Here is a 13,928-nt window from a genome sequence, read left to right as displayed (position 1 = left end):
ACCACTTCATTATTATTTATTCATAGTCATGATGCAGTGTTAGGCTGGGTCCACACTTTGTTTTTAGCATACGTTTAACAAATTAATTTTTTTAAATGGACAAAAAAAATATTTTCAGCAACGTTTTTGTGTCCGTCCAAATAAACGGATCCGTTTTGATCGTTTTTTTTAATAATGGAAGTCAATAGAAAAACAGATCAAAACGGATGCACACAAATGCATCCGTTTTTGCAATCCGTTTTTCATCCGTTTGAAAAAAAAAAACGAATGAAAAGAAAAAAACGGATTGCAAAAACGCCGTGTGAACCCAGCCTAACAAAAGAGGTTCTCACAATTTACATCAATCCCACAGTCAGCCAATATTCTGCACATACAACATACATATTTATTACAATACATTTAAAGGCAATACAGTGGTCAAAAAAACACAGGAATCACTGAACTCAAGGATATCAGAGAAAAAAAGTCTGTGGAGCCTCAGTTGCGAGTCTCAAAACACGGGAATAGCCAGACATCTCTAGCCTTTTGCCTCAGGGTGCCTCCAGATGGGGAGAGCACCACACCACCCTGATAGATAGCCCCTTAAGTCGCACTCCGTTGCCAGTATTTGGACATAAATAGGGAAACACAACAGGCCCTTTTGTTTCAAAGTGTAACTCAAGGTGCGAGTATTGCGACATGACAAAGGCTTGCCAAAGCAGGCATCCATCCACAGACAGCCGTTTCGGGGTATTTGCCCCTCGTCAGTGTTGAGCAGGATTCTGGCTAGTTGGGGCAACTACAAATCAACTAACAAAACACAGTAATCACTTAACTCAAGGGGATCAGTGAAAAAATTCCAATGAAGTACTCAATTCAATCAAGAGTCTCCACTAATGCCCCCAAAATTTAAATATGCAAAAAAAATATACCAATACAGTGATACCTCCGTTCTCAAACTGCTCGAAACTCAAAGAGTTCAGTTCTCAAACAGTATTTTCAAGGAAAGTTTGCTTTGGTTCTCAAACTCTTTCTTAGTTTTCACTTCTCAAGCAGATATACTAGTCCTGTTGCTAGCTTGATACTCTTCTACAACCCTGGCCAGTTCTCCACATGTAACAGCCCATGTCCTGGTACCTGCTCCATGCTCTTGTGATTCCACATATGGATGTGCCACCTTGAAGAAGCTGGACTACCTGTGCAATTTGAATAGCAAAATTATTGTCAATGGCCACCATCTGCAAAACTTTTATTTTCTTGGGGGTTGTCATTTTCATTTGCACCAAGTGGTGAAATTGATTCACAGTCACTTCTTAAAGGGGTTGGTTGTCTATCCAGGGCGCAGAATATGTCCCATCCCGCCCGCATGTTTTCATAACATCCAATGATGCCGTTTCTATAGACTTTAAGCTGGGCAACCATTTCTGGTGGGAGCGGTATGTAATTAGATGTTTTCAAAATGCTGACAGCGGCGCAGAGTGGGTAGCTCGGGAACCGGCAGCGGCGGCAGAGCGGGACAGGTAAGTATACATCACTGTCATGTCCCCTGCAACATCAGAAGCCTGACTAAGTAATAATTTTTCCTGGAAAACCCCTTTAAGACAGCATTTTCTAAAAGCCTGCGGCAGGAGCTGCCAAGGGACCCCAATTGGGCTCTGGGATCTCCAGGGTGTCCACGTCATGACCCAGCTAATGGACTGGCTGCTCAGCCAGTCAGTGACTGGGGCGGGATGCCATGCCAGTCAATGATTGGCTAAGCGGCCAGTCCATCAGCCAGGGGGTCCCGCGGCCGTTCCAGCTGCTCACTGCGGGCACTGGGTGAGGTAAGTGAGTAATTGAAATAAGCTTCCCCCCTACCCCTGCAGGCTGCCGGATTTTAGAAAACACCATACTTCTCCTTAAAGTTTTCTGAGTGTATTAGCTGCTATATTTACACATACTTTATATTGCATGCATTGGTGGTAGCTTTGAAATGGTGGGCATCTATGCCAAAGAATGTGGTATTACTGTTTTTTTCCCCTTATAGTTAAAGGAGAAGTCCAGCGAAAAATTTTTATTAAAGTATTATATTGCCCCCCAAAAGTTATAAAATCCCCAATACACACCTATTACGGGAAATACTTATAAAGGGCTTTTTTCCCTGCACTTACTACTACATCAAGGCTTCACTTCCTGGATAACATGGTGATGTCACTTCCTGGATAACATGGTGATGTCACTTCCTGGATAAAATGATGATGTCATGACCCGACTCCCTGAGCTATGCGGGCTGTGGCTGCTGGAGAGGATGATGGCAGGGGGACACTGAGGGACACAGGGCACTGGAGGGACACTGAGAATCCCTCTACCATCATCCTCTCCAGCAGCCACAGCCCGCACAGCTCTGGGAGTCGGGTTGTGACATCACCATGTTATCCAGGAAGTGACATCACCATGTTATCCAGGAAGTGACATCACCATGTTATCCAGGAAGTGAAGCCTTGATGCAGTAGTAAATGCAGGGAAAAAAGCACTTTATAAGCACTTCCTGACAGTGTTTGTTTTTTTTTTAAACTAGTAATATAATGTGTAAACAAGGAAATGTTACCAATAGACCTAAGGCCCTTACAACCATGACGACTACAACTTGATGGCTAAGGGATGACAAATGGAGCTCCCTCTCTTTGTTTCACTTGGTAGATTCTAGGGTCACTACAGAAGGTTTGTAAGAATCGCTTCTCAGCCTTTTGTCTAAGATTAAGTGTAGTATCTGTTCTTATCAGTTTAATGTTTAATATCCGATCCGATATTAAAGGGGTTATCCAGCGCTACAAAAACATGGCCACTTTTCCCCCTACTGTTTTCTCCAGTTCAGGTGTGGTTGGCAATTAAGCTCCATTTACTTCAATGAAACTGAGTTTCAAAACCCAACCCAAACTGGAGACAACAGTAGGGGAAAGGTGGCCATGTTTTTGTAGCGTTGGATTACCCCTTTAAATGGATTTTTAGAACAGGGAGATGGAAAAATAGCTTTTTCTGTCTTCTCCAGGCATTTCTCTGTCCTCTCCTGGTATTGCAGTGCTTCCAAAAAGAAGAAGATTGGTAAGAATCATCCTAGGGAAAGGCGCTATCCACATCTCCCATGCTTAGTAAAAATATTTTCCACTCAGTTTTACACAAAACTACATCAAAATCCATAGCCTAACAAATATACTGTATACTATTATATATTTTAACTAATATTAAATAATAAGTCTAGACAAATGCAATGGTGGTAAGAATTTGTCAACTGTGTGAACAACATCGTGTAAAGAGCTTTCAGCCCCAGAGTCACATGATGCTTTTCATGACTGTCATCAGACACATTGTACAGTTCACCTTTGTATTGGTGGATCTGCTATAGAGTCCATGGTTCTTTCCTATTCTGTGACTCGGGCATTAGCAGGGCACGACACAGGCAATCAGAGAATCGATCGCTAATGCTGGAATATTATGTGGCTTTTTGATATTATGCTGGTGACAATTATTCAGGCCGTACTGATGACTCTTTTACATGTACAAGTTACGGATTAGTGATGGCGGAGATATGGCTCTCTCTGGCTCTGTTACTCCAGATCGCACTGGGAATTCTAAGCAACAGGATGAAACCAACCCAAAACAGGGAATAAATGGGTCGTCCAAACAACACAACACCTGGACTGAGGTTGGTGAGTAACTTATACTTTACGGCCACTATATTGTTTTACAACTTACTGTTATTTCTTTATGCGTGCTAACTTGACAACATTTTAGATGAATATTTGGAGAAGTTTTATTATTTGGAATATCCACTTTGCAATAAAAAGCAAACTACCAAACAAGGGGTTTCTATGTTCTATACCTGACTACAACTCAAATGATTGTGTGTGTTCCTAATCGCGGCAACTCAACCTGGTATTGAATTACTTAGTCTAAAGTTACACACATCATATGATTTTATAATCTGAAGGTCTGGCTATCTTCTCCGAAAAAAGGCCCCAAATTGTAACTTTGTATTTTTTAAATTTGCTCTCTAGGAATATAGAGGACAGAGAGAAGCTCTGTCATTGTCAGAGATCGGCATATAACTGTTCTCCTCTTACCTTCTAATTGGTTTGAGGTTTCTGCTGACAGAGTTTGCTAGGCATCACAGAGCTGACCACGTGTACTATGCTTTGTTTTGCCCTTTTTTTTTTTTTTTTTGTCCTGAGAGAGTAAATTGATTGGGGCCTAGAGATAAAAGAGAAATGTGCAGTCACAAGAGTTTTGTACAGCAAGGGTCATGAGAGAGCAATAACAGTGAACTTGGTTACGGTGACAGCAAATTGGCAATGAGAGACATGAATAACTTCAGATTTACACCGAGATAACATTGTACAAGAGATGTCTTTAAATTATATCAAGAACTTCTATGAAGGATGTGTGAGTATTCAGTGATAGCATAGCACTCTGATGGAGGTAATAATGAATTTTTTGCGTGCTTTACTTTAGAAGTTGTTGCAGTCAACAGTACAGATGAAACTGCAATTCAACATTTATTTTAATGGTCTTTTTAACTTTACTTTTTAGTATAATTTATGAAATTTAGCCAATGATCTATGAATATTTGTGTCTAAGCCATGTATTGTGGTGAGTGTATGCGATTTGGAATTTTAGGTCTTTAACCAACAAGGTATTCGTTTTGTAGAAGGTAAAGCTTTCTGTGATGTTCCAAAGTCATTGTAACACAGCCTCCAGTTATTTATTTGCTAGGGTGTATCTGGAGATTTCTATCAACTGTATGTTGGACAACAATGGCTAAATCGGCTGCTCTGTTTTCCTACATTGCTGACTCTTCTTTGACATAATACAGTAAGCAATCGAGGCCTCCAGAGCCACGCTGGTTACAGGAGCATATGTGGGCTTTCTTTCTAGCACAATTTCTATGTTGAATCTAGTCTAAGCGTTTTGTATATGTCATTTTTACACAAAAAAAGAAAACCTGAAATAACATGTGATCAGTGAAGAATGTATGTAAGTTGGAATGATTTTTTTATTTATTTATTATTATTATTATTATTATATATTTTTTATTATTATTTCTTCAAGCTTATTTTTCAAAAATCAATAATAATAATATTATTTTTAAAGCTCAGACCTCCAACAGTGATTGGCCAGTTCCACACTCTTTTTTTCGGATCTGTGCGGATGTTTTTCCTTGGTGTCCTGGGTTTTGCCGTGTATGGAAATGAGGCCTTGCATTTCAGCTGCGATCCTGACAAGAGGGAAGTAAATCTTTTCTGCTACAACCAGTTTCGACCGATAACGCCACAGGTGAGGCAAGATGGTTGTTAAGTATGGGAAATAATAGCGATGTCAGTTATATTTTAGTTATATGTGTGTATATTGAATAAAAATTCACCCTTTCCTCTGTATCCTTCTAGCCTCTTTTATATGTCAACTAAAACATTTAGAAACAGCTATATATGATAGTACCTAATGAAATTAAGTAATTTTATGCTGTGTTCACACGGAGCGATAATTTGCCCAATCGAACGATTACCGATTTCGAAGCAACAATGTGTTTTTATAATGATCAGCATTTAGATGGAACAATATATATATTGGAAAATTCGTTATTGTGACCGTTTTAAGATTGCTTAAGCCTATCTCACACAAAGGGTAAATAGTTAAAGACTGTTTACACGAAGCGATCTGCGAATTTTTAGCGAACGACCAACAATGACTTGAGAACATGTTGAAAATTAAATTTCTCGCTTGTCACTGGATCGTTCGCTGTGTTTACACAAGCTGATTATCGCTCAAATGCAATAGTTATCACGAAAATTAGAATGCACCATTACAAATACCATTAACTTATAATATCAGTGATTTACACAGGAACTTTTGGAAGAATGTTTTCTTTACCCAAAAACCTGTATTCTTTTTGGTCCATAATTACATTTAGCAAAGTACTTGTTTCTTTTTGGCACTATTAATCTCCATCAATGTTTCTGTTATATTTGATATTAAGGATGGATTTCTTATCCTCTTGACTTTAAAGACACCAGAGCCCCTATAAAAACCAAAAGCACCCCATTGTAAACCACAATCGGTCATATCTCTGTAATGAACTGAAGCTGTGATACTAGTTTGAACTGTGTTACTAGGAAAAGGAGCACATGGTGGCACATTGCACTCAGAAGTGTTCATTCTCCCTCTGTACCAGTGTGTCAATCATCCTTTACATGTTTATTTCATTATTTTTTTGGCTATGTATTGTAACCATTTATAACGTATGGCACATTGGAATGAATAATAATAATATGGAGTTGTATTAACTTATACATGACCTGTAATTCGCGTTATAGGTGACCATGACCTTATTGGCGTTATAGGTGCTTGAAGCCTGCTCATATTTGGCTTAGTGTTACTTTATGATATATATAAATCCAAGGGTTCTTTAAAAGAGATGAGCGAACCGGGTTCGGGTTCAAGTCGATCCGAACCCGAACGTTCGGTATTTGATTAGCGGGGGCTCCTGAACTTGGATAAAGCTCTAAGGTTGTCTGGAAAACATGGATACAGCCGATGACTATATCCATGTTTTCCACATAGCCTTAGGGCTTTATCCAACTTCAGCAGCCACCGCTATACAAATGCCGAAAGTTCGGGTTCGGATCGACTCAAGCATGCTCCAGGTTCGCTCATCTCTATTCTTTAACATGGTCTGATTAGCGGCAACAAGTGTTTTTAGGAACGCTCATTCAGCCATTAATCGCCCAGTGTAAAAGTGACAGTGATCGGCTAAGCAGGAAAGCACCCGCATTTTTGAAAGGCGGTAAAATTTAACGTCATCGGCTGCATCTCTCTGTGTAGATAGTGGACGTGCAGCAGATAGCAATGAAGGATAATAGTTGAAAGATACAGCCTCCTGATGCAATTAAAAGTGGCTTGTATAGGGGATGCAAATGAGCACTGATGTTGTTGATCGATGGCCGAAGATTGTGTAATGTAAGGGAGCCCATACTTTATTAGTTGATTAAACCTGACAATTTTGTTGGTGCTAGCTGACTAATGTATTCGGGGAGTATCCTGTTGGGAAAAGAATGTTAAATTTTCCTAACAAGAAATATTGTATATTTGTGCACAAATTATGATAATGGTCACTTCTCCAGACATCACATTTCAGAGGTTAAATGCCTGAACTAATTATGGCTCCACCCAGTTACAATATCCCCCCACCAAAAAAACAAAACAAAAAAAAAACGTATAAGAATCTGACAATAAAATGATCACAGTATGATTTCCTACAATAAAAGCACTGTGAGAACAAGTCGCATGAAGTCAATTGAACAACATAGGTTTTTACTCAAGCAGCAGTGATAATTTTAATGCTGCATGCTGGACCTATTGTACATTTGTACTGACCTACATGTATATGGGTTCCGACAATAGTAAACTTTACAAAAGTGAAAAGGCATGAACGAAAATTGATCTGACTGAAGGAGCAGTTTAACACTGTTGTGAGGTGAACGTGGATAGTTCCCTTTTATGCACCCAGACAACTGTGATCTGATGCGGCCTGAACTCTGCAAGACCTCTAAAGGCATCCTGTGGTATCTGGTCACAAGACTAACATCAGATCTGACCCTCCCAATAGGATCCAATGTATTGACCTCAGAAAGCAGCACATATACACTTATCCTCTTTTTAAACCAGTGGTAGTTGTTTTGAGAACCAGTACAACAGTGCCACCATCAGGGCACTACAAGGAGTAACTGTGTGTGAAGCCTGACGCTTGCTGGTAAATAATTTAAAATGACCAGTTTAGCCCGAGTAGCAACATAAATGTCATTTGCCATAAAAAAAAAACTTTGTCCCTTACGACCATAGACAAGTTAAAGTTACATTCCATGTCTTATACCTGCATATTAATATTTCTTAATGGGACATTTATGGTAAGATTATACATGTGGTCATCTAAACTCCTCAATTAAACCAACATATATTAACTTGCATTAAAGCGAATGTACTAGCACATATGCTGGTAGACATTTTTCATACCTTCCACCACGCTGATTTAAGCTCCTGGTGTTTGTCTAGAAATCCACCGTCCCATTCTGTAGTTATAGACAGTTTTTGTTACATGTAGATGAGCATGTTTGGTGCACTGGGGATGGGCCTAACACTCCAAGGGCACTGAATTTTCCTCCCATTGAAGATTCTATCAATGTAAGATGCTTTGTCAATGGGAGAAGAATTTAGTGCGCCAGTGCACCAACCATGCTCATCTACATAACCAAAAATAACCATAACTACATATATAAATGTATACCGTATTTTCCGGCGTATTTCACACAACAAATTGGATCTAGTCTGGATAATGCAGTGTTTTGGGGTCCTCCCCTTTCTCAAGTTCTGAAAGGGGAGGACCCCGAAACGCTGCCTAAGCTGAGTAAGCCCAAAGAGAAAAGGCAGCCCTGCACAGCACATCATCCTGCAATCATCTCTCACCAAGCTCCTAGATAAGCACTGACCTTACTGACCTCTGAATCCAGCATTTTATGTGGCCAGACAGTCTCTAAACTGTACAGCTGCTTGTCTCCTCTCCCTGCTCACTCATCCCCTTGGCCCCTCCCCCTTAATAGGTTATAATGGACTTAGCAAACCCATCTTTACTTTGCTCCTCTGTTATGATGATGACTTTGCCTGATAATTCAGAGATAAGAAGTGAGGGGGAGGCTGGAAAACTGCTTTTTGAGTCCAGAAAAAGGCTTTTTTTTGCCTAATAAAACCTATTGTAGAGCTTCTTAAAATCACATGTATTCTTGATTTTTGCTAAAATAAATAAATGACAACTCTACTTTAAGTATTTACTATGTATGCAAATGTAAAAACTTTTCTTTTTTGTCTTCAGGTATTTTGGGCCCTACAGCTTGTTACCGTGTTAGTTCCAGGAGCAGTTTTCCATCTCTATGCAGCTTGTAAAAGTATCGATCAAGAAGATATTCTCCAGAAGCCTGTTTACACCGTTTTTTATATTATCTCCGTACTGTTAAGGATTACTTTGGAAGTAGTAGCCTTTTGGCTACAAAGTCATCTCTTTGGTTTTCAAGTAAATCCAATTTTCAAATGCGATGCTGGAAGCCTAGATAAAAAATATAATTTAACCAGATGCATGGTACCAGAACACTTTGAGAAAACAATCTTCTTAATTGCTATGTATACATTTACTGTAATTACAATGGTACTGTGTGTAGCTGAAATCTTTGAGATACTTTGTAGGCGTTTGGGATACTTAACCAATGAGTAACCTACAGTATCTGTATCTGACACCTATTGAGTTTTTGATGCTCAGATACGTAATCATGCCTAAAATGCAACAAAGCATGACATATCTGCAATTTTACTGCAGGGTTTTATGTGCGCTATATTATCCATAGCGACATTAACAACTTATATTTGACTGGAAATATATGTACATATTGAGCTAATATATATATATATATATATATATATATATATATATATACACATACATATATACTGTGTATTCATACACATGATGTGGCTGAAAGGGTGAAGGAAAAGTACCAATATTGATTTGCAAGGTTCATTTTTAGTTGATGATAAAGTAGTAGTAATACTTACATGACATGTAGAAAACAGGTTTATTGCTGTGATTGAAAAGAGTTCAATTTTCTTTTATTTATCAATAGGGGAGACTGGAAAAAACTGCTGCATCTTTTTGGAAAAAAAAGTTGCTCACAAAAACTATTCTCAGCAATAAAATGTCCTTTAATACATATTAAACTTGACGAATAAACCAAAGACTGTGCACATAAAGGGAATGTGTCATCAGAAAACGACCTAATGTTTAAATATTTTTATGTTAGAAATTTTTTTTTTCTACTTTTTCTATCTATATTATAAAATAATCCTAAAATCTTGCAGTTTTCATTCTCACCACTGGGGCTAAAACTAAGCTGAGACTTCCTGTTGTGTCTGTGGAGACAATAGCAGCTCCCTGTGGAATGACCTCTTCACAGGTCACAGAGCGCACTCTGTGTCTATTGTCGTCTATGTCCATGAGACTTGCTGTAAAGCATGTTACTAAATGCTGTGAAGAAAGAAAATAATATCAGATAATAATAATAACAACAACAACAATAACAGATTAAAATAAAATAACAAGTTTTAGCATCTGACTCTAATCAGTAAAAGAAAATCTAGGATACACATTCCCTTTAACATGTTTATGTACTTAAATGCACAGTGGACAGAAACAAATCTAGATGTTTTTCTCATTTTCCATTTCCAAGTATTATTTTCTTATCAGTTCAATTATATACTGAAACCCTGTTTAGTGGTACTCTAGCAAAAAAAAAATAATAATTCTTACAGATCAACTGGTGTAAGAAAGATATACAAATTTGTTATTTACTTCTATTTAAAGATCTCAAATCTTCCAGTACTTATCAGTTGCTGTATGTCCTGCAGGAAGTGGTGTATTCTTTCCAATCTGACACAGTGCTCTCCGCTGCCACCTCTGTCCATGTCAGGAACTGTCCAGAGCAGTAGAGGATTTGCTACTACTCTGGACAGTTCCTGACATGGACAGAGGTGGCAACAGAGAGCACTGTGTCAGACTGGAAAGAATAAACAACTTACTGTAGGGCATACAGCAGTTAATACTGGAAGACTGGAGATTTTTAAATAGAAGTAAATTACAAATATATATATAACTTTCTGAAACCAGTTGATTAAAAAAACATAACACCAGAGTACCCCTTTTAAAAGCAATAAGTCAGTGAAGTCAATTACATATTCTCTATAAAATATATGGGATCATAGCCTAAATACACTTCATTTTACCCTAATAAATCTAGCCAGGAATGTCTGAAACCATGATACTGGAATATTCAACATAAAATGCAACTTTTGCAGTGAATTATCATGCTGAATCTTTATGAGAGTCAAAAAGCCAAGCATTGTGATTTTGCAATCATGAATGACTGATCTTTTTTAGTTCAATAAGAATAATATGTTATGTTTTTCTATTTGTAATAGTCAACATTCAAATTGTATTGTTATTGAAATGCTGTGTTACACTTGTTTGTATCCCTGGTGTTTATATCAGCAAATGATTGAAAATGCTAAGCCTAATGCTTACGCTAAAATCACTTGCAGGAGACAACCATGAAAGTTAACGGCAGACATACGCTGAACCAGGCCTTTAATGGCTGCAGATTGCTTTCATAGACTTTAAACCCATAAAAAGTGATAGCAACAAGCAAAAATAAAAACAACAAAAAACAACAGTTTAACTTACCATCCACTAGAGACTTTGTTGAGTGTTGTAGTTACAAAGTCATTCTTGCCAAATGACGGATCTCATCAATAGAATACCGGACCAGAAAACAGATCAATTCAGCGATTTATCGAACATTTGTTATTTTAGCTAATAGTGTTAAGGCCTGTTCACACTACAGAATCTGCGCCACAATTCTGCTCCAAACCCCGCAGACTTGGCCTAAAATCTCGCCTGCTATGACTTTCAATTGGAGGTCTTGCGTGCCTCTCCGCTCAAAGAATTGACATGTTAATTCTTTAAGAGGAAGCATGCGGGGCCTTCCATTGAAAGAGATAGGTGGTATTCGGCACTAAATCCATAGGTGAGGGTTATGAGCGGAATTTCGTCGCCTATTTGGTAGTGTGAATGGGCCCTTAATGTCTAATTTGTATGGCTTCACAGATTAGTCAAACTGCAATCTGAAATCGCTAATTTATAGTCAGCTTTAGGCTTCGACCACACTTTTTTTTTGGGCAGTTTGACGGCTGTTTTGTTGGATGGCTGTCATTTCGCAGCCAGACAACGGTCATTTTAAAACAACGGTTGTCATTTCACCAATTGTTGTTTGTCCGCAAAATGACAGCCGGAAAAAAAAAAGCCAAAAAAAGACATTGGGCGGCCGTGGCCTAAGGAGGTTTTCCAGGATTTACTATTCACAGGTCGGCATGAGAACAGCAGGGGTTATCCGTGCAACAAAATGTGGTGTGCTTTTTTTTTTTTTTTTTTTTGGGCAGACCCAACCAGCAAAAATTCTACATCCTATATTTATCTGTGGAATCGCATTTAAATGCATTGTCATTTATTAATGCTGTGATAACAACAGAATATAACAAAAAGATTTCAACATGTTATTACAAGAACCACCACCAGCTTTCTTATGCCGTTTATGTGGTAGAGGTTAAAAAATGTCATTCCGTTACCAAAATGAACCCGATTGATTAGTTTGAGTTGATCACTTCTCGGCTATATTACTCTTGCCAACCAGCTTTCCGACAGATATCTTGCCTCTATGATTTACTGTTTTATGATGCTTCACATTTTATATGAATAGATTTCAATGTTTCGTTCTGTGACCTTCAGGACTCATCAACTATCCATCCAACTTGTTAAAAAAAAAAAAGAAAAAAGAAAGGGCATCTATTGTTTCAAGCTATTTTTTCTAATCAGCTGTTGTTTTAAGTTGTAACCTCAGGAACCGTCTTTATATGTAAATATTTCTTGTAATGTTAAATTACTTTGTTCTACATTTCTTGGGTATTTTTTTTATTTAAATGTTAAATATTGTATACAAAAATAAAAAACAAATATTTATAATTTTGAATATTTCTTTCGCAATGGAAGTACATCATATGCATTATTTGGGCACACAACATGGCTCAGAAGGGAAGAAGCACCATTTCACACCATTTAGCATAGCTTTTGCTCCATGGGCATTTTCAGTGCTTCTGTAGTATGGACACAATGCACCCCCCCTTCCTTTAAAGAAATCATCTAGGGTTGCAGTTAATCATTTAGACCTCACAGGTGTTTGAGGGAAGAATAAGCACGCCACAATGTGATATGCAGCTCCTCCAGGGTGATAGGGCTAATGCACAAAACTTGTTAGGCATGGGCCATATCCACAGCAAGCGGATCTTTTGATGTCAGCTAAGACTGCAAGCCAATTTGGGAAGGGAATCATTGTGAAATTGTGTGAGGGCTTGTTTTTTGTGGGTCAAGTTGTACATTTATTGATACCGTAAGAGAGGAGGCATTTCAGCTTGCAGAATATGAACAGCTTCGAAAAGCCTTTGTGCCAAAGAATAAAAGAAAATATTCTGGAAGCACATTCACCGACCAATCTACTGTGAAGAACTCATCAGATGGTTAACCCCTTAATGACATCGGGCGTAAGTATACGCCCCCGCAGGGTGGGCTTTAACGCAAACGGGCGTATACTTACGCCCGATCGCTGCTATATGCTGATCAATACAGATCAGCATATAGCAGCTAAATTCAGCTTTCCGGGTCATCGGTGACCCGGAAAGCAATGGCGATTGGTGCTGTCCGAGATAGCACCAATCGCCATTAGTGTCCTGGGAAAAGATGGCGCCGATGCCACCCCCACGATCGCCGTGATAGGCCGGCCAGTACCGGCCGGCCCATCATGGCGATCAAACTGTAAAAAAACAGTTTTGTCGGGTTCTGCACCCCTCAGCTAGGTAGCTGAGGGGTGCAGGACAGGTGTGTGTGGTGCAGGTGTACCATACTCACCTGATCTGGGCGTCCGGAGCGACGATCTGCGGTCCGCGCCGTCCTCGCGTCTTCTTCGGGTCACTTCCGGGTTCGGTCGTCCAGCGTCGGAAACGCTCGGGTCCTCGGGTTCGGCGGGCCTCGGCAATCTCCGGCAGCGTGGCTCTACTGCCCCCTAGCGGCTGATCAGTGAATATCATTCACTGATCAGTTGCTTTGGGTTAAAAAGATTTTTTTATTTTTTTTTCTCCAAATTTTTTTTATTTATTTTTTTTGCGCCCTAACGTCGCTGAGTGCTGATCAGCATCACCCGTAAGTGCTCCGCTGATCATCAACTCCTCCTTTTTGGCGTAGGGGCATTTTTTCCCCCCTATATCCTACCGCC

The 13,928-nt window shown here is 39.1% G+C and overlaps 1 protein-coding gene, 1 long non-coding RNA gene and 1 pseudogene across 2 annotated transcripts; 2 read left to right on the top strand and 1 right to left on the bottom strand.

Moving 5' to 3' along the window:
* Nucleotides 1-483: 483 nt before the first annotated feature.
* Nucleotides 484-10,074, bottom strand: LOC138774224 (uncharacterized). The gene is made up of 5 exons (XR_011360273.1): nucleotides 9,926-10,074; nucleotides 9,610-9,702; nucleotides 8,902-9,106; nucleotides 4,080-4,206; nucleotides 484-1,175 (listed from the first exon to the last, which is right to left on the bottom strand). It is a non-coding gene; the product is annotated as an uncharacterized lncRNA (long non-coding RNA).
* Nucleotides 2,690-2,809, top strand: LOC138774618 (U2 spliceosomal RNA; annotated as a pseudogene).
* On the top strand, nucleotides 4,360-9,271 carry GJE1 (gap junction protein epsilon 1). The gene is made up of 3 exons (XM_069954918.1): nucleotides 4,360-4,398; nucleotides 5,107-5,289; nucleotides 8,876-9,271. Exons 1-3 carry the CDS (start codon nucleotides 4,360-4,362, stop codon nucleotides 9,269-9,271), a joined length of 618 nt encoding a protein of 205 aa, XP_069811019.1.
* Nucleotides 10,075-13,928: the final 3,854 nt, after the last annotated feature.

This window comes from Dendropsophus ebraccatus, chromosome 15 (assembly GCF_027789765.1).
Source record: "Dendropsophus ebraccatus isolate aDenEbr1 chromosome 15, aDenEbr1.pat, whole genome shotgun sequence".
NCBI lineage: Eukaryota > Metazoa > Chordata > Amphibia > Anura > Hylidae > Dendropsophus > Dendropsophus ebraccatus.
This window is presented reverse-complemented; position numbering and strand designations above follow the sequence as displayed.

What these genes read in the sequence shown, in the direction of transcription:
- GJE1 (XM_069954918.1), top strand. Translation starts at nt 4,360, where the DNA reads ATGTCTTTAAATTATATCAAGAACTTCTATGAAGGATGT. An exon ending in AGAACTTCTATGAAGGATGT is followed by an intron (nt 4,399 to 5,106) that starts GTGAGTATTCAG and finishes TTATTTTTAAAG; the next exon opens with CTCAGACCTCCAACAGTGAT. An exon ending in TTCGACCGATAACGCCACAG is followed by an intron (nt 5,290 to 8,875) that starts GTGAGGCAAGAT and finishes TTTTGTCTTCAG; the next exon opens with GTATTTTGGGCCCTACAGCT.